General features: G+C 43.1%; 1 protein-coding gene across 1 annotated transcript in view; it reads right to left on the reverse strand.

Moving 5' to 3' along the window:
• The window catches only part of HERC2 (HECT and RLD domain containing E3 ubiquitin protein ligase 2), a 230,098-nt gene that overhangs the window by 177,570 nt on the left and 31,152 nt on the right, over positions 1–21,376 (reverse strand). Inside the window, 1 exon segment of the mRNA XM_062205025.1 lies at positions 356–493. Coding sequence (XP_062061009.1) covers positions 356–493 — 138 coding nt within the window.

Consider the following 21,376-nt stretch of genomic DNA (forward strand, 5'->3'; position numbering starts at 1 on the left):
AGACGCAAGATCTCTCTCTCTGCCTCTGCCTCTCCCTCTCTGTAACTCTGCCTTTCAAATAAATAAATAAATACACCTTAAAAGCAAAAAAGATACATTTCAGCAAATTTTTAGCTAAGCTAGTATTTAATGGTTACAAAGTTTCAGCTGAAGAAAATGAAAAAGTTCCAGAGCTAAATGATTGCACAACAATGTGAAAGCATTTAATACCAGCGAACTACATATTTAAAAATAAGTTTTATGTTTTATATATATACTTTAGCATATCTATTTTTTAATTAAAAAGTCTATCTACAGTACTTAGAAAAGGAGTGTAAAGGTTTTCAAAATACCAAACCTGAGAAGATTATAATACCTGGTTGCTTGCCCCATACCCAGCTCTCCAGGATTGATTTGGCCCTATATGCAGGTGCAGGAATTTCTTCTTCATCCTTTTTCTCTTTGTCATTCAGATCTTCTTTCTTTGTTCCACTTGAAATATCAACACCATCATCTGGAGAATTTTAAAAAGGAGTTAATTTTAAATCTGTAACTGCTTTTCAAAATACAATAGGTACTGGTCAGTCTATATGCAAATTTCTCTTCCAGAAATAGAAGTTATAACACCCATCATTAACTGAGTATCTGACGATTTAACAAGAAAAAAAAACAAGAATCATAATTGTAATTTAGTAATGAATGACTGTTTTTTGAATGACTCTTTTAATAAAGAAACCAGTATGTCATTCAAATTCTTTAAAGCACATGTCTTCCAAAACTATATCCTATCAATTTCCTACCAGACTTCACAGTTAAGAAACTTAGTATTTGATATTTACCTACCTAAATTTCACACTAATTATTTTCATCCAATGATTCCTAATTGCTTACCCATGGAAGAATACAGTACGGAATGAAAGTATGATTCAAAAACCATTTTTTTTTTTTAAAGTCTATACAATGCTCTACTCCACTGCCAACTGAAAACCACTGCTACACAGGGCCACTATCACTGACAAGAGTATTAATTCAGGAGTGCTGGGACACAGACAAGTAAGTTGACAATAATGATGTTAGGCCTTTGACAATTTAAACTTTCAACCAAGGACAACTGCCGGGCTGGCGTTGTGGCATAGTGGGCTAAGCCTCCGTTCTGCGGTGCTAGCATCCCATAGGGGCACTGGTTCAAGTCCTGGCTGTTCCTCTTCTGATCCAGCTCTCTGCTATGGCCTGGGAATGCAGTAGAAGATGGCCCAGGTGCTTGGGCCCCTGCACCCACATGGGAGACCAGAGGAGATTACTGGTTCCTGGCTTGGATTGGTTCAGCTACAGCCACTGCGGCCATCTGAGAAATGAACCAGCAGATGGAAGACCTTTCTGTCTGTCTGTAACCCTACCTCTCAAGTAAATAAATAAATCTTAAAAAAAAAACTGCCATGAACCTCCTCACATAGCAAGGAAAGCAACCCTAACCTTACAGTATGAACACTATTACTACAGAAGGCTGTTACTAAGTAATTCTCCAAATGATAGAAGTGAAAATATATAACTAACCCTGTGAAAGAGATTATATGCACTCTGATTACAAACAATGGAGGATCTAAACATCCCTAACGAAACTGTTCCTCTGCTCCTAAGACTTCTGACACCAAACGTGGATTTTCACACTATGCAGCTCTCTAAATCTCCCTGATACCAGTATGAATTCAACAATTCAATTGAATTTTTTTTTTAATTTTATTTTTGACAGGCAGAGTGGACAGTGAGAGAGAGACAGAGAGACAGAGAGAAAGGTCTTCCTTTGCCGTTGGTTCACCCTCCAATGGCCGCCACGGCTGGCGCGCTGTGGCCGGCGCACCACGTTGATCCAAAGCCAGGAGCCAGGTGCTTATCCTGGTCTCCCCTGCAGGTGCAGGGCCCAAGTGCTTGGGCCATCCTCCACTGCACTCCTGGGCCACAGCAGAGAGCTGGCCTGGAAGAGGGGCAACTGGGACAGAACCAGTGCCCCAACTGGGACTAGAACCTGGTGCGCCGGCGCCGCTAGGCGGAGGATTAGCCTGTTGAGCCACGGCGCCAACCTAATTCAACAATTCAATTGAATTCTGACACCAACTACCTGGAATTAGCAGGTAGCAAGTAGGAAGGCTCAGTATCACAGGTCTGTTCTACTTCAAAAGCAACTGCTAGGAGTAGGTCCCCAGGTTACCAACAACTGTCCAACTTTGGCTACAAACAGGAGGTTCAATAATTTGCTTCAATGGTTCACAGAATTCGGGGAAACACTGTACTTAGTACTATTAGTTTATCATAAAGGATATTGAAGGGGCTGGCTTTTTTGGCATTGCAGGTTAAGCCACCACTTGTGACACCAGCATCCAATAGTGAAGTATTCCAGCTACTCTGCTTCTGATCCCGCTCCCTGCTAATGTGCCTAGGAAAGCAGCAGCAGATACTCCAAGTACTTGGGCCCTGGTCACCCAAATGGAAGGCCAGGATGGAGTTCCTGGCTCCTGGTTTCAGCCTGGCCCAGACCCAGCTATTGCAGCCATTGGGAATAAACTATCTTTCTTTCTCTCTCTCTCTCTCCACCACCCACACCCTTGGTCACTCTCCCTTTCAATTAAATAAACCAACCTTGGTGGGGAGTTGGGGAAGATATTGTACAGGATACAAAGGAACAGCCAGATGAAGACGTCATACAGGACAAGGCTCAGGAGAGTCCCAAGTGCAGAAGACAACAGTGATGTTTCAGAGGGACTCATGATTGGACCTCAGCAACAAGCCTGTGCTAGCGGTGGCCCTGCCCAGAGTTGCAGTGAGGCTTTGGTGGGTGCCATAGGACCACAGGGCTTACTTCCCTCAGCTGAGTCCCAGCAGGTGCACCCAGAGTGCCACTGCAGCCATCAGATGCCTTTCCTCCCACCCCTCTTATGCTGAATCCCAAACAACTCACTGAACTGTCTCAAAGGAGAACAAGTTTTACCGAAATGAATCCTGCCTCAGTTAACTGATCAAAAGGAAGAATCCTGACACTCACGAGGGTCTTCCCCAGCGAAGAGTGGGGATCTGGTCCGAGTGCTAACTGTTGGAGCCACTGCAGCACCCTACCCTAAAGGCAAAAGAAGAGAGAAGCCGGCTTGATTCCTGAGTCACAGCCTGGAATCTGCCGTGGGAGGCTGCCCTGCTAGGAGAGAGATGGACGTGGGGAACTGAAGGACAGGCTAGGGGGCCTGGGATGTGGGAGCACAGTCTTCCAGGAGAATGAAGAGAAAGGGATTGGTGGGGGAGTTGGTGCTAGAGTAGGAAGATTTGCAAACGTTAACACATTTCCTGTGCAAGGCCCATTACCACTTGTCAGTTATTTGTGAATATGTGTATTTTAAGCAATAAGATTCAGCTGGTCAAATGTTTCTGGACTGACTCAATGACACATTTCCTGTGCTGTAATTGTTCTGAAGACAAAATGGCTCTAACCCCTGTGATAAGCCCAAATAAAAATCAATCCTCCCACACCCAAAAAAAAAAAAAAGTCCCAAGTGCAGAAGTGTCTCTCCCCTGGAGATGTGGTGCACCACCCTCCCAGCAGGTGCCTGCATTCACCAATCTGGAAGCTCTCCAAAGCCATGTCGAGCTTCTGTAGAGGCCTCAATATACAAGCATGATTGATTAGATCATTGGTCGCTGGTGAGTAACTCAAGCCTCTCTCCCCTCATCCACCCTGAGGTCTGGAATGGGGCTTTAAAGTCCCAACTCTACTTTTTGGTCTTTTGGGGGGATCATTACCCCTACTACATTCCTGAAGCTACCTAAAACTCCAGTCACTAGTCATTTCATTAGCATACAAAAGACACCCATCCAAAGGTTTTAGAATCTCTTGTGTCAAGAAAAAGGACACAATCAAATATAATAGGTTCCTATCATTGCACTACTCAGGAAATTACAAGAGTTTCAGCAGCAATGTTTCATGAATTAGAGCCAAAGACAAATCATATATTTAGTATCTCACAATATCTACAACCAGCAAGAGATAACAAAACTCCTGTATCCCAACAGAAAAATAGTAGCCATCCAATAGAACACAGGGAAATTCACTCTCTAGAAAAGAATCCCAAATGGCTATTGCTATGAAGACATATGCAAAATAATATTTAGAGAGATATAAATTAAAACACTGAAATATTACCATACATTTACCAAACTGGCAAATACTAGAAACCTAGAAAATAAGCTTCAAGACAGAATTTTTTATTTTCACTTTTTCTTCTGGTTTTGTTCAGATATATTCCAAGTGCCTAGAACAGTATGTGCCACATACTAGCACACAGTAATCTGCTCTACAACTAAATTATACCAAAGGTTGCTAGAAATGTGGAGCTGGAGGCACGGACCTCAGGCACTGCTGAGGGAGGGCAGCTGCAGAAGCCAGAGCAATCAAGTGCAACCAATAAAGGGAAGGTTTGCCAGTCCCTTCCAGGGTCTGCCCCCTAACCTGCACAGAGCTGTTGCACAGGCCCAGGAGGCATCCATGCAGGGCAGTCTATGGTTAAGAGGAGGATGTGGAGGACAGAAATCATGCACCAGTCTAAGGAACCACATATAACACCTAGAGCTGCAGTGCTGTATGGTAAAGGAATGAACTCATGCTAAAGTACTGCGCATTCCAATGACATAAAGTAAAATACGTGCATCTGAACACTGGTATGTTGTATGATGGCATAAAAACAAAAAGATACACAAACACGTTAGAAAGGAAAGCATTTTGGGGCCGGCGCTGGGGCGCAGTGGGTTAACGCCCTGGCTTGAAGTGCCGGCATCCCATATAGGTGCCAGTTCGAGACCCGGCTGCTCTACTTCCAATCCAGCTCTCTGCTATGGCCTGGGAAAGCAGTAGAGGATGGCCTAAATCCTTGGGCTCCTGCGCCCCTGTGGGAGACTCGGAATAAGCTCATTGCTCCTGGCTTCGGACTGGCGCAGCTCCAGCCATTGCAGCCAATTGGGGAGTGAACCATCGGATGGAAGACCTCTCTCTCTCTCTCTCTCTCTGCCCCTCCTCTCTCTGGGTAACTCTTTCAAATAAACACATAAATCTTTAAAAAAAAAAAAAAAAGGAAAGGAAAGCATTTTAAATGATGGAACTTGAAAATAATGACAGGATCTGAAGAACATAAATAACCTGAATCTCATCACCTGAACATGTCACATTTCTTTCCACCTCTTGCCACAGCCACTCTTTAACAGTTCCTCTCTTGCTTATAGAAATATGCAATAAGCTCCTGGGCCTTAAGTATGTTTTTTATAATGTGTAAATTTGTATGTATTATGAATGTAAAAGCAGATGCATCTTTAAATTAAATATTACAAATCTGCTAAAGTTATAGATATATTCAGGATTCTATTTTTTTTTTAATTTATTTTTTTATTTGAAACAGAGAATGAGAAAGATATACTCCATCCACTGGTTGACGCCCCAAACAGCCACAACAGCTGAGGCTGGACCAGGCCAAAGCCAGAAGCCTGGCTTCTCTCATGGGTGGCAGGGGCCCAAGCACTTGCGCCCTTTTCTACTACCTTCCCAGGCACATTAGCAAGGAGCTGGATCAGAAAAAGAGCAGGCAGGACTCAAATCAGTGCTCTTATACAGGATGCCAGCATCACAAACAGCAGCTTAACATATACCACAACGCTAGACTCTAAATCAGGTTCTCAACCCTTACTGCATATCAGAAATGGGGTTGGGGAGAAGCATGTGTGCTCGCACACATATACACAGAGATTTTTCAATGCCAAGACTAAGTTCTAGGCCTGAGTTTCTGATTCAGTGATCTAAGGTGTGGTCTTGGCACTAGCAAGTTTAAGTTCCTAGATGATTCTATCACTCATCAAAATTAAGGGTCACTGGCCTGGAAAATAAAACATTACTAAAACAATGCAAATACAAATGACCAAACCAAAATGCTAGTTTTACATATCATAGCCATTCTTAATAATAAAGCCATGAAAAACAAAGTTTAAAAAAATTAAGGCCGGCGCCGTGGCTCAACAGGCTAATCCTCCACCTTGCAGCACCGGCACACCGGGTTCTAGTCCTAGTCGGGGCGCTGGATTCTGTCCTGGTTGCCCCTCTTCCAGGCCAGCTCTCTGCTATGGCCCGGGAGTGCAGTGGAGGATGGCCCAAGTGCTTGGGCCCTGCACCCCATGGGAGACCAGGAGAAACACCTGGCTCCTGCCTTCAGATCAGCACGGTGCGCCGGCCGCAGCGGCCATTGGAGGGTGAACCAACGGCAAAGGAAGACCTTTCTCTCTGTCTCTCTCTCTCTCACTGTCCACTCTGCCTGTAAAAAAAAAAAAAAAAAAAAAAAAAAAAAAAAAAATCCCAATGAGCCTTTTTAACAGAAATTGATAAGCTTAGTCTACAGTTAAGGTCTTGTCTCCACAGAAGGGAATAAATTAAACCTACACTAAGTATTGCTTTGAACATCAAGGTAAGAACTTAGTTTCAAATTATTTTCAAGTAACTTAACTTCAACCTAGGAAAAACATTTAAGAAGATTTAAGGAATACAAGATATGCAGCATCCAAACAGGCAAAATTCACATGGCTGGTAACCTACTAAGACTACCAAGTGATCAAAAGGCAAGACAATGCAACCCAAAATGAATATTATCAAGCAGGAGAAGCCAACCCAGAATTAATAAAGTTGTTTCTTAAGAGGAAGGTTACTCTCAACAACGCAGTTTAAAAACAGAGCCCTACAATAATTGCTTCAATTAAACATATTCACTTAACACCTACCATGTGCCAGATACTTATTCCTAAAACCAAGATCTCAAATCTAAGATGTGGTCCTGCCTTCAATGAATTCCTTACTACAAGAGCTAAATGGTTGTATTTTGCATCTACCAAAAGAGCTAAATAGAGTATAACAAACACAACAATGTTGGAATACTCAAAATTGCTTGAGGTGGTTGTTAAAAGAAGAAAAGGCAGGATATTTACTTTTAGAGAGGCAGACACCAGGCACAGAGAGCACCAGTTTTCACTGGCACTCCATTGCTACTTGCCACACTTCCACCATCAGCTCAGGGGCTCACCAATGAATGTATCATCCTATAAATTCTTCCCCTCATATTATCTGCATCTCCAAAATCTTGGAGGTTAGCTACATTTTTGGATTTACTAACTTAATTTGACTTCCACCAAATAATCCTGAATACTTTCTTGCCTGCCAGTATGGTAAATTCCCCCTCTGTTACTACCAAAAAGCAATATGAGCACCACAGGTTGCAAATACACATATAGTCTCGAGATGCAAGTGAATATATTAAATAAATAACTATTCCTAAGCTCTATATTTGCCAGCAGTGAGCTGCTGTGAATGCCTTGCTAAGGCCTAAATGTTCAAGTGTTGTTGGATCAGTATAATTCCACTATGAAATGGATAAAGTTAGTCTATCACAGTTTAGTTTCATGTAAAACTCTCAATTCACAACCATAGTTCAAAGTATCATATTTAAACAATTCTCTATTGATGTACCTTTTAAGCAATATAAACTTACCCAGGATAAAGAAACATATTAAGGAAAATATGCATTTTACTCTAGAGATAAGAGAAGGAAACTTTTATCTTCTAAAATATGTGCTAATTTGGTTTTCAAAGAAAAAATTAGGAAAACATTAATAGCTAATATCTAAAGATTAAACATCAAAAATGGTTTCAGGACTGACGTTTGCTTTAGTGGTTAAAATACCAGTTAACAGACTCATATACTAGAGTATCTGTGTTAAATACCCAGCTCCTGACTCCAGCTTCTTAATGCAGATTCTAGGAGAGCAATGATGGCTCAAGTAATTGGATTCCTATCACCCAAATGGGAGACCTGGACTGAGTCCCAGCCTCAGTGCCCAGTTCAGCCATGGACCACTGCATACATCTGGGGAGTGAACTAGCAGTGGAGGCCAGGGAATTCTCAGCCCAAAACTCAAGGGGAATTGGTTTCTCCACTCAGGGAGGTGGGAGTCCTTCATTACTGGTTTTGTCTTCCTCTGTACCCTCACCACTTGGGTCCACACGTAATTGCTGCAAAGGGTGGTTTCTGGGCAGAAAACCAAAAGCAGGAGACCCAAGGAACCAGGGTACTAGAGCCAAAGCCAGGGGGGTTGCTGTGAGGATCTCAGGAACGTGACCTCATCAAGTTGTTTATCAATCACTGGATTCTCTCCAGTGAAGACAAGCTTGAAGGAAGTCCTGATCAGTACACCAAAGAAGCTGAGGGTTGAGCTAACAGACAGCCCTCTCCTGGTCAACACTAAGTGCCCTCTAGGGACGTGAGAACCAAGCTGACATCTGAGCTTAGCCCAGAGATGCTGGGTTGGAACTTGTAACATAAATATAACCAAGTCAATCACTGCTGTAGAAATCCAACAAGAGGTGGTCTCAGAATGTAAAATTTAAAATATCTAGGCCACAATAGAAAATCATCCAAATAGGAGAATAACAGAAACCTCAAATGGCAAGGTAAAGACAACAGATACAAATGAGGTAACATCATTGTTGGAATTTTCTGAGAAATATTTTAAACTACCTATTATAAAATTGCTCAAATGAAAACATTCTTGAAATAAACAGAAAAGCAGAAAGTCACAACAAAGAAATAAAAGATATAAAGAACCAAATGGAAACTTTTAGAATAGGAAAAAATAACATAAATTTTTAAATAGTGACTGATGGATTCTTAACAGAGTGGAGATAACAGAGAAAAGAGCCAGTGAACTGAAGAACAAAGATAAAGAGATTAAAAACTGGAAATAATCTATGGCACTGTCAGAATATAACAACAACCAAAAAAAACCCACCTAATACTGATGTCATCGGAATCACAGAGCACAGGAAAGGTACAAGCGTGAAAAAGTGTCTGAAACAGAAAGCTCCATAAAGTTGGCAGAAGACAAAAATCTACAGATTGAAGAATCTGAGCAAATTCCAAACAAGACAAAGCCAAAGGAAGCCTACTAAACACTACACACAGAAAAATGTGAAAAGTGCCAGAGAAAAAATAATCATTATTTATAAGACAATGTTGTGGGTGGACTGAAATGAAGACTCAATGTTATATGTGCTTGACATTGGGCAAAATCCTGAGGGCCTGGAATGGCCTCTCCACAAGGTCTTTTCCCTACTCTGCTCCCCTGGCTTATATAAGGTTTTGAATAAGCCAAACAACCCTCCTGCTCATTGAGACCAGGCCTGGACCTACCTTTCCCTGAGTGGTAGACTTCATTCCCTAACAGCCCACACGTATTCAAATAAGCCTGTCAAATACTTTTGTTCACATGGGAACTAAGGTCACTTCAACCTCCTGTTACTACAAAGTCTGCCTCCTACAGCCCCTGGTGATTCATTGTTTCCAAGTGCAATGTCTACATGGTTCTGTGTGGCATGCCAAGCTCCTCACCCCTCAGGTTGTGACTACCCCGTAGTATGGCTAATAAACTACTATCTCATCTGCCTGGTATCAAGGGTCATATATCCCACCACCCTCACATAACCCTAGTACAGGAATCCCCTATAGCTATGGACAGACCAAAGCTTTAACCACTTTCTCCTCAGCTATTTAACTGGTTCCATGATACAGCTTTCTCTGTGAAAATATTTGAAAAGAAACAAAATTAGCTTGGCAAACAAGCACATGAAAAGATGCTCAATGGGGCCAGCACTGTAGCATGGTAGGTTAAGCCTCTGCCATATAGGGACCCTATATGGGACCAGTTCGTGTCCCAGCTGCTCCACTTCCGATTCAGCTCCCTGCTAATAATGCACCTGGAAAAATACTGGAAGATGACCCAAGTGCCTGAGCCCCTGCACCCACATTGACTCCCAGCTTCAGGTCGGCTCAGCTCCAGCCACTGCAGCCAACTGGGGAGTAAACCAGCAGATGGAGACTGCTTGCTTGCTCTCTCGCTCTCTCACTCTCTCTGCCTCTCTCTCTCTCTCTCTCTGCCTCTCTCTCTCTCTCTGCCCCACCTCCTGTAACTCTGCCTATCAAATAAACAAATCTTAAAAAAAAAAAAAAGAAAGAAAAGATGCTCAACATAATTAGCTACTAAAGAAATACAAACTAAAACCACATTAGAAAGGTGAAAATATAAGATATTGATACAAGCAGGCCCTTAGGTATCAGGCGTCAAGACACCACTTGGGATCCCTACATCCCATTTCTTTGTTAAGAGCCCCAGCTCCAGTTGCCATTCCAGCTCTCTGCTAATGTGCACCTGGAAGACAGCAGTTAATGGCTCAAGTACTTTTTCCTACCACCCACAAGGAGACCAGGATGGAGTCCTGGGCTCCTGGTTTCAGCTTGAATCTGCCCCAGGTATTACAGGCGTTTGGGGAGTGTACCAGCAGACAGAAGCTCATTCACTTGCTCTCTGCTTTTCAAATAAACAAAAATAAATTTTAATAATGTTTTATTCTAAAACAAAAAAACTTACTGATAATACTAATAATAATAATACTGACAGACTGGAAGAAAGAGAAACTGCCACACCCTGTTCTTGGGAATACAAAATAATAAAGCCTCTTTAGGAAAGAGTTTAACAGTATTTTATAAAATGAAACAGACTTTTCACAAGATCCAACAGCCACACTAGTAGGTGTTTATTCTAGAGAATAAACACTATATTTACACAAAATCTGTACAGGAACTTTTACAGTAACATTATTATAATTGCCAAAAAACTGACACTACCACAATGTCCTTCAGTAGCTGAATGCGTGAGCGTACTGGTACATCCGAATGATGAATATTATTCATCCACAAAAATAACTATTAATACACAGAACAACATGAATGAATCTCAAAGATATAACTGATGAGTAAATTAGGCCAGTTTCAAAATGTTACATAATGTAGGATTCCAGTCACATGACATGGTCTGAAACATAAAACTACCCTGATGGACACGAGATCAGGAGTTGCCAGTACTTAAAGTTCACAGAATGTGGGATACAAGAAAGTCTCACAAAGGGGTTTTGGAAATGATAAAATTATCCTGTATCATGATTATCGGGGCAATTACACAAATTCATACATGTGCTAAAATTTATTGAATGGGGGGCCAGTATTGTGACACTGTGGTGCAAGCGGTGAAGCTGCCACCTGCAGTGCCGGCATCCCATGTGGGTGCTGGTTGAAGTCTCGGCTGTTCCACTTATGATCCAGCTCTCTCTGCTATGGTCTGGGAAGGCAGTGGAGAATGGTCCAAGTCCTTGGGCCCCTGCAAACTGAGTGGGAAACACAGAAGAAGCTCCTGGCTCCTGGCTTCGGATCTACCCAGCTACAGTCATTGCGGACATTTGGGAAGTGAACCAGCAAATGAAAGAACTCACTCTCACTCTCTCTCTCTGCCTCTGCCTCTCTGTAACTGTGCCTTTCAAATAAATAAATAAATTTTAAAAAACAAATTAACAGAAAATAGAATAAAAGAGTAAGATTATTTTGGTGCAAAATATTTTTGCATACAAGAGGTCTTCAAAAAAGCCCATGAAAGATGTATTATGAAAAAACCATCCATATCATAGTGAGATAACATACCAAATTAATGCACAAGACGCATGTATTTGTGCATGAAAAGAGAGGATTAGATACATACATATACACATACAAAGGATCTTCAAAAAGTTTGTGAAAAAATGTGTTTTATGTTCCTGAATCTGTATGTAGGAAAAATACATCAAATCTGTACACCTTAAATAAAATTTTCAAAAAAGTCAAAAATAAAAAATAAAAATAGGCCGGCACCGTGGCTTAACAGACTAATCCTCCGCCTTGCGGCAACGGCACACCGGGTTCTAGTCCTGGTTGGGGCGCCGGATTCTATCCCGGTTGCTCCTCGTCCAGTCCAGCTCTCTACTATGGCCTGGGAAGGCAGTGGAGGATGGCCCAAGTCCTTGGGTCCTGCACCCCGTGGGAGATCAGGATAAGCATGTGGCTCCTGCCTTCGGATCAGCGCAGTGTGCAGGCCACAGCGCGCCGGCCACAGCGGCCATTGGAGGGTGAACCAACAGCAAAGGAAGACCTTTCTCTCTGTCTCTCTCTCTCACTATCCACTCTGCCTGTCAAAAAATTAAAAAAATTAAAAATTAAAAAAAATAAAAATAAATGTATTAAAATGTATTTTATGAAAAGACTATTGGGGTGGACATTGTGGCCCAGGGCAGAATCACCGCTTGAGAGATCTGCATCCCATATTAAAGTGCCAGTGTGAGTCCCATCTACTACACTTCTGAAGCAGCTTCCTGCTCATGCACTTGGGAAGGCAGCAGGCGATGACTCAAATCCTTGAGGAACTGACAGCCATATGGGAGATCCAGGAGATCCTGGCTCCCAGCTCATGGCTCCTGGTTTCAGCCTGGCCCAACCCCAGCTGTTGTGGCCATATGGGGAGTAAACCTACAGAGGGAAGATCAAGTTCTCTCTTTCTCTTTCTCTCAGTACCCTGGCTCTCCTCCCACCTAATTTCTCTGTGGCTTTCAAATAAATAAATAAAGACCATGCATGAACTGCAAAATTCTTTGCCCCAAAATAAGCTTATCTTTTCATGCAATTTTCCATGAGCTTTCTTCAGTACCCTCATACAATCTGGCTCTTTACAGGAACTTTGCCACCCTTGATCTACACCATGCTATAAATTTTACGAATTAAAAAAAAAAAAAATGGGGGTGGCAGGCATTGTGGCATAAAAGCTGCCACCTAGGACATCAGCACACTCTGTGGCCACCAGCTGGTGTCCGGGTTGCTCAACTTCTGATCTAGCTCCCTGCTAACAACCTGGGAAAAGTAGCGGAAAATGGCCCAAGAACCTGTGCCTCTGCCACAAAGTACAAGACCCAGATAAAGCTCCTGGTTTCAGCCTGGCCCTATCCCAACTGTTGTGGCCATCTTGGAGAGTGAACTAGCCTCTCTCTGTAACTCTGGGGGGGACAGCACCGTGGCTCATTTGGTTAGTCCTCCACCTGCGGCACCAGCAACCCATATGGGTGCTGGTTCTAGTCCCAGCTGCTCCTCTTCCCATCCAGCTCTCTGCTATGGCCTGGGATAGCAGTAGAAGACAGCCCAAGTCCCTGGGCCCCTGCACCCACATGGGAGACCAGGAAGAAACACCTGGCTCCTGGCGTGGCTCTGGCTGTGCCAGCCATTTGGGGGTTGAGCCAACAAAAGGAAGACCTTTCTCTGTCTCTCTCTCTCACTATCTAACTCTATCTGTCAAATAAATTAAAAAAAAAAAAATAGAATGGGGTAGGCATTTGGCCTGGCAGTTAAGATGCCAGCACTCCAGGTTCTCACTCCAGCTGCCTGTTCATGAAGACCCTGAGAAGCAGCAGGTGCTGGCTCAAATGGCTGGGTTCCTCCCATCCACATGGGAGACTTGATTGAGCTGCCAGCTCAGAGCTTTGCCCATGCTCATTGTTGTTGTAGGCCTCTGGAGAATGAAACAATAGATGACAGTTTCTCTCTCTCTCTCTCTCTCTCTCTCTCTCTCTCTCTGGAGAATGAAACAATAGATGACAGTTTCTCTCTCTCTCTCTCTCTCTCTCAACAATAGTTGACAGTTTCTCTCTCTCTCTCTCTCAAATAAATATTTTTTTAAAGAATGAAAGTTCTTAATTTTAATAGTCTACCCAGAACACGAGTTGTACCACTTCTTCTTCAAGATGAAAAGCTTTGACAGTCACCAGGAAACAGATAAGAAGCATCACCAAGTACACTTCAAGATTACTCTCAGGAGCATAAATTAGAATACTTTGTAATAGCAAAGGAGTATGAAGCCCCGGGGGTCAGGAAAACTACCAACAATAATTAGTTCCTCCAGCTCAAAGACAGCATCACCCGCATTAGCCTGAGTATTTGCCTACTCTCCTTTTCACCAAGGTACAGCTCAATGTGTACAGAGAAAAAACACAAGGATTAAGTGTGACATGACCACAGCTGTTTTGGCTGTAATTGCCATCTTGCCCTTTAGTTAACACAGTCATCCCTAACCTTATGGGACAAACAAAATAACTAAGATAACCTGCTGGGCTGGGCTTGCCTTGCCTTATGAAATATGCCTTATCTAATGCCTGGAACATTAATGTGAGAAAGTACAAGTGCACTTAGGTTAGCCATGGGCCACCTTTGTCTAGCTGAATATAAAATCCCTATTAGTTTGCTTTTTGTCACTATAACTGAAATATCTGAGAGGAGCTACTTAGGAAGGAAAGTTTATTTGGTCTCACAGTTCTGGAAGTTCACAATCCAAAACATGGTGGCCCCATTAGTGTGGCATCTGCTGAGGGCACTGGATGGAATAATACATGCCGAGAAAGGATCACCAGGCAAGCTAGGCAGAAGGAAATAGGCACACACCCCTCTGTGCACTCTCCCCTTATAAAGTCATCATAATTTGATAGAGGGACCTGGTAACCTTAACCAATCTAATCACCTTCAAACACCATAAGCTCGATTAAGTTCCATTCTTAATCCATTAGCATAAGACTCTGGGGATCAAGCCCTTGACACATGGGTCTTTGGGAGATACCCAAATTACAATCCAAACCATAACAGCCCCTTGCTACTGACTGGGCATTCAGGGATTGATTATCTCATGGCCACAAGAAGGCAAGATCCTGTCCCTAGGTTTCCCAATAAACTGCATTTTGTGTAATCCTGCATCTCCTTCTTCAGTCTTCTCAACTGTAGCCTCTGGCAGCTGATTCATTTATATCAGGGTTTTCCTGAAACCAAAAACAGAACATACACTGCCCAAACACATGGCAAATTGTAGAATGCTGTGGAGAAGGAAAAGCCAAGATGGCTAACCTTGGAAGGCCCCAGGCAATAGCCTTAGGGACCACTGAGGATGGGAACAGGCAAGCAAATTCCAGGTACTCTAATACTCGTCTTTGAAGATGGAACTAAACCTGTCCAGCTAGGATGAGCAACTTGTGCAAATCAACCAAGGAAAATTCTGTTGAAAGCACTATGTCCAGGACACAGTTACCAAGGAGAGAAGCTCGAGGTGCCAGGTTAGCTGCAGCTAGAGAGGTAGGACCAGGAGCTCTGTGCAGGCCCCAGGGAGGTAGGCAAAGAGGTACATGAGGAGGAGCATTGCTGCAACACTCATCAGAGAGACCTGCATTCAGTTGTTCAAGAAGGTTTGCCCACTTGTGTTTTTCTTTTTACTTTAATACCTTTAAAAACATTGTGGGAGCCAACATTGTGGCACAGCAGGTTAAGCCGCTGCTGCAACACCAGCATCCCAAATCAGAGTGTCAGTTGGGAGTCCAACACAGCTTCCAGCTAATGAGTCGGGGAAGGCAGCTGATGTGGGCCCAAAGTGCCTGGGCTTCTGCCACCCACGTGGGAGACCCAGATGGAGTTTCTGGCTCCTAGCTTCAGCCTAGCCTAGCGCTGGCTGTTGTGATCATTTTCAGTCATTTGCGGTCACTAGCAGATGGAAGATCTTACTCAATCTGTCTCTCCCCCTCTCCCTGCTGCTCTATATTTCAAATAAATAAATAAATATTTAAAAAATAGATTATGGGAAAACCTATGGATAACAAAGTGTATTACAGTACCCCAGAGGAACAGAAATGTGTGTGTGTGTGTGTGTGGCAGGGGGAAGGGGAGGAAGGAGCGGGAATGGAAGTAGGGAAATGGGGAAGGGGTGAGAGTGGGGTGGTGAGAATGGGGGGAACAGAGAGATTAATTATGTTAATACAAGTCTAAAATCTGCAGGGTAGACTCTGAGGCTGGAGCCCCAGGGAAGAATGGTTACTGTGGCATTAGTCAGAAGGTAGTCTATAGGCACAATTCTTTCTTGTTCAGAGGAATATGCGTTTCTGTTCTAGTTAAGCCCTCAACCAGGCCCACCACATTAGGGATTTAAATGTCAACTTTATCTTAAAAGACACTTTCAGAACAATATTTGACCAAATATTTAGGAAACAAGGACCAAATAAATAAAATGAACTATCATGTTAAGGTCCCAATTTATCAAATACTAGTTAAAGGGGGACACTGCACAATGTATTTTTTAATGATACTGAAAACCTTTTTTCTATTTACAAAGAACTACAAGTACAAATTTAAAACATTTTAGTTGTGGAAATTTAATGGTACAAAACCACAGACACAGCATTCAAATTTCCCTTGACTACTGAATTATAAAGCTGCAGTACAATACCGATTATCTACAGTTCATTTTATCAGAGGTAACACTGATAATGTAACAATATCACAAAAAACACAAGAACTGCGCAGATTAAGATGTGCCTTAATGGAAAATGCACTTAATACAAAATACTGAATTCTCAAATTGAAAAAAATCCATCAAACCAATAATGGAATTCTTAAAAGATAGAGAAAATTAAGGATGAATACTCAGTAGGGAGGAATAAGAGAGCAAAGAAGTTCAAACCAATCTGAGTGACATATAAAGGGCATTCACCTTCAGTGTCTCAGGGTCCTCGGGAAATCGACAGCCCTGGTCTGGCTGGAGGCCACAGGTCAGGAGATCGGCTCACTTACTCATGCCACTAATATTCACTGTATCCCTACTGTGTGCCAAGTACTCTGCCTGTTGCTGGAGCTCTTAGGATGAAAACAATGGAGCCTGCTCCAAGGTCACAGCTGAGTACAACTGTCTCACCCCAGTGTGAGGGATGTACGGTAAAATTATGGGGCCCTGGCTACCTACCTATTGGGACCTACCCTGGTAGTTTCTTGCATCATCCCGTTATGTTTTCTTTATATCGCTGACACACTATCCCCAGTTAGAATGTAAATTCCCTGGGGCCAGCACTGTGGCAAAACAGGTTAAGCCAGTGCCTCAACACCAGCATTCCATATGAGCACTGGTTCAAGTACAGGTTGCTCCACTTCTAATCCAGCTCCCTACAGATGCACCTGAGAAAGTAGCAGATCATGACCCAAATACTTGGGCCTCTGCACCCACATGGGACACCAGGATGGAGTTTCAGGCTTTTGGCTTCAGTCTGGCCTAGCCATCAGGGCCATTTGGGGAGGGAACCAGCAGACAGAAGATCTCTGTGTGTGTCTTATCTGTCTCTCCCTTTCTCCATGTAATTCTGCCTTTCATATAAATAATAAATCTTAAAAGAAGAATGTGAACTCCATGAAAGCAGAGACCATGCCTGGCTCATTTGTTGCCATATGCTAGTGCCTCTAGCTATTCTCACCCAGAGGTGCACCCAACTCACCAAATAAGTCAGTGATCAATGAGGGAATAAGTCAATGACCCACACACCCTGCAACATGCTGAGCATCTCATGGGTGAATACATCAGAGCAGCTCACTGGGCCCATGGTGTGGAGGAAAATATGCTATAGAGGAAGTTGTATGTGGGACCACGGCCCAGGACCCAGCAGACTGTCCATAGTCTGGGGTGAGCTTCTCACCCACTCGCTGATCTCTTCTTCATCCATGGAATGGTCTCAGGCAGGGTAAATTCACTGATTTCAAAGAAAAAAAATAAAGTCACAGGCCGGCGCCACGGCTCACTAGGCTAATCCTCCGCCTTGCAGCGCCGGCACACCAGGTTCTAGTCCTGGTCGGGGCACCGATCCTGTCCCGGTTGCCCCTCTTCCAGGCCAGCTCTCTGCTGTGGCCAGGGAGTGCAGTGGAGGATGGCCCAAGTGCTTGGGCCCTGCACCCCATGGGAGACCAGGATAAACACCTGGCTCCTGCCATCGGAACAGCGCGGTGCGCTGGCCGCAGCGCGCCTACCGCGGCGGCCATTGGAGGGTGAACCAACAGCAAAAGAAAGACCTTTCTCTCTGTCTCTCTCTCACTGTCCACTCTGCCTGTCAAAAATAAAAAATAAATAAATAAATAAATAAATAAATAAAGTCACACCAGAAACTGAGAGTTCAACCCTAAATGTTATATTACTACACTTTTTTTTATTTTTATTTTTTGACAGGCAGAGTGGATAGTGAGAGGGAGAGACAGAGAGAAAGGTCTTCCTTTTTGCCGTTGGTTCACCCTCCAATGGCCGCTGCGGCCGGCGCATCTCGCTGATCCGAAGCCAGGAGCCAGGTGCTTCTCCTGGTCTCCCATGCGGGTGTAGGGCCCAAGCACTTGGGCCATCCTCCACTGCCTTCCCGGGCCATAGCAAAGAGCTGGCCTGGAAGAGGGGCAACCGGGATAGAATCCGGCGCCCCAACCGGGACTAGAACCTGGTGTGCCGGCGCTGCAAGGCGGAGGATTAGCCTGTTAAGCCACGGCGCCGGCTATATTACTACACTTTTTGTACAACTCTCCTAACCTTGGTTAATCCGTATTTTTAAAAAATTATGTTTCTTACATGCATTTATACACTCATACATTATCTCTGAAAAATATCAAAACTAGTAACAAAACATCTAAGGAGAAAAAAAAAGCAAGTATCTGAAGAACAGGACTGGAAAGGAATTGACTGGTGAAAACTCTAAACTTCTGGATGTCATAACCTGAGCATGAAATATAAGGTTATAAAAGAAGTTAAAATATTAAAAATGTTCTAACATGAAACTTAATATAGGTATGTGGAGGAGTCAGCGTTGTGGCATAGTAGGTGAAGGTGCCATATGCAACACCAGCATACCGTATGGGCACCAGTTCAAGTCCCAGCTACTCTACTTCCTATTCCAGCTCCCTGCTAATGACCTAAGAAATGCAGCAGAAGATGGCCCAAGTGTTTGGGCCCCAACCACCCATGTGGCACACCCAGAAGAAGCTCCTGGCTCCTGGTTTTGGCCTGGCCTGATCCAAGCCACTGCAGCCATCTGGGGAGTGAACCAAAGGATGGAAGATAACTCTCTCTCATTCTCTCTCTCTCTCTCTCTCAAATTACATTAAATCTAAAATCTCTCTCTCTCTCTCTCTGTAACTCTTTCAAATAAAAAATAAAAACAAAAATAAAGTTGCTGTTCCAAGTTCTCTAATAGGAAACAGGACTTCAGTCTCTCTGAAAGGTAAATACCTCACGGCCCAAGTGCAGTCCGAACATGGCCATCATTCAACAGAAGCACTGAGCACCTCCTAAGTGCCAGGCACTGTGCTCAGCACAGGTGACTCACAGAGCCAAGAGAACTTACAAATGAACAGAACACTAACACTCTCCTGTCTGCAGCTAAAAAGCCACTCTGATAACCACAAACCTGAGAGCAATAATGAAAGCCAGACACTTGCCAGGCCCATCACACACTTTCATCAGCTCATTCGTCAGTCCAATAACCCACGGAAGTAGGGGTGTTTCATCAATCCCAATATTCACCGTTGGCCAAGTTCAGCAAATCGAAGTGTTGCATCCATCAACAGCTTGTCAGATTCATGGGCAGTGCGTTCTCTTTTTGTGATAAATGATAGTGCACCTCAACACAGAGGCATCTTAGGCATTAAACATGCTTGTTACCACCCCTATTCCAGGACAGCCAGCCACTGCTGGCCCCGGGGAACACATCTCACCATGGCATAGCCAGCTGCGGGGCCAGGCACCAAATTACTTTTCAGGAGTTTCACAACACTGAAACATCGGATAAGTAAAAATATTTCAGAATCATTAAACAGAAAATTCATGTAGCAAGGAAAGCTTCCTTTGCAACACAAGTAAAACCGGAAATACCTTTCACTGCATCTTTATAAAATATTTTCCTACCTCTAGAAGGAATTATCAATTATTATTAACTAATTATGGAGTCTAGGATATTTGGTAACACACCTATTCCAACTGGCTTAAAAGACTAAGGCTTATCTAATCAATTGGAAATCGAGAATTCCCAGAAAAACAAAGAGATTTCTGATTCTTTAAATAATGATCAGCCTTTTAAGAGGAAAATTTTAAAAAGAAGTCTCTCAGAAACTGCTAATTCAGAAATATATATATATATAAAATCCAAATTCACAGAATCCAGGTGACTCCTTAGAGAAACAGACAGACTAAATTATTCTGATTACAGAGGCCTTTGTCTTCATGCACTGATATGATAACAGCATAGCATTTAACACAACAATATACATGTTTTGTAAGCCTGGGGTTTGTTTTCCAAGGAAGGCCTAGTTAATCCAAATTTTCTAAACTTTCTGCACAGGCTGTGCTTACCAGGCAGAGAGACATGAATTTCACCCAGAAATTTAAGATTATGAAAATGGGGCCAGCCATCTGACACATCAGGTTAAGCCACCACTTGCAATGCTGGCCTCCCATCTGGGAAAGACAGTTCAAATCCTGTCTGTTCTGCTTCAGATCCAACTTCCTACTAATGTGCCTGGGAAGGCAGCAGAACATGTCCCATCTACCTGGGCCCCTGCCAACCATGTGGGAGCCCTAGATGGAGTTCCTGGTCCTGGTTTCAACCTGGCCCAGACCTGTGGAAGCCATTTAGGAAGAGAACTTCAGAGTGGAAGATTTCTCTTTCTCTCTCTGTCTCTCCTGCTCTGTCACTCTGCCTTTGAAATAAATAAATAAATTTTTAAGAAAAGTGTGAAAATGCTAACATTATAGACTTATTCTAGTTGAATAAAATTCTGACAAATGTTTTTATGTCACCAGAAACCATGCTGTTCTATAGAGTATCAGCTTACAAGCAATGTTCAAATCTGTCTTTAACCTAAAGACATTAGCCCAATATTAAATTAAGTGAGTTGGGGTCAGTGTTGTGGGACAGCAGAAACACCAGTTTGAATCCCAACTGCTCCATTTCCAATACAGCTCTCTCATGATGCACCTGGGAAAGCAGAGGAGGATGGCCCAAGTGCTTGGGTTCTGGACATCTACCTTGGAGACTCAGATGGAGTTCCTGGCTCCTGGCATTAGCTTTGCCCAGCCCCGGGCACTGTGGCCATTTGAGGAGGGAATCAGCAGATGGAAGATCAATATCTCTCTCTCTGTCTCTCCCTCTCTCTCTGTAACTCTGCCTTTCAAAAAAAATATGTTAAAAACAACTATTTAAAAAATTAAGTAACTGAATTGGTAATCAATCTGTGAACAGATCCTTGAACTCTTGAACAAATCCTAAAAGAGAATAAAGAAATCCACAATCACCAACCACAGGTTAGTAAACACATGCAAACATGCTTTTATCTCTTATTGCTACCAAGCAACAGGACTCAGAGACACCCTTTGCACCTGTTAATGAGCATGCTCTTCTTGCTCATTAAACATGTAAAATGAAGCACTTACAGTGTGAACTCAAGAGCTCTCCTAAAATGCTCAAATCCATACTTCCTGTTTTTTTAACCATGGTATGTATATACAACTATAAATGTGGTCTTTGTCCCAGGTTCCTGATACAGAGCTCCTAAAAACTCATATATTTGGATCTATATAGCTCCTGGTCAGGGCCTGGTCACCAGAA

This window comes from Lepus europaeus, chromosome 11 (genome assembly GCF_033115175.1).
Source record: "Lepus europaeus isolate LE1 chromosome 11, mLepTim1.pri, whole genome shotgun sequence".
In the NCBI taxonomy this organism is placed as follows: domain Eukaryota; kingdom Metazoa; phylum Chordata; class Mammalia; order Lagomorpha; family Leporidae; genus Lepus; species Lepus europaeus.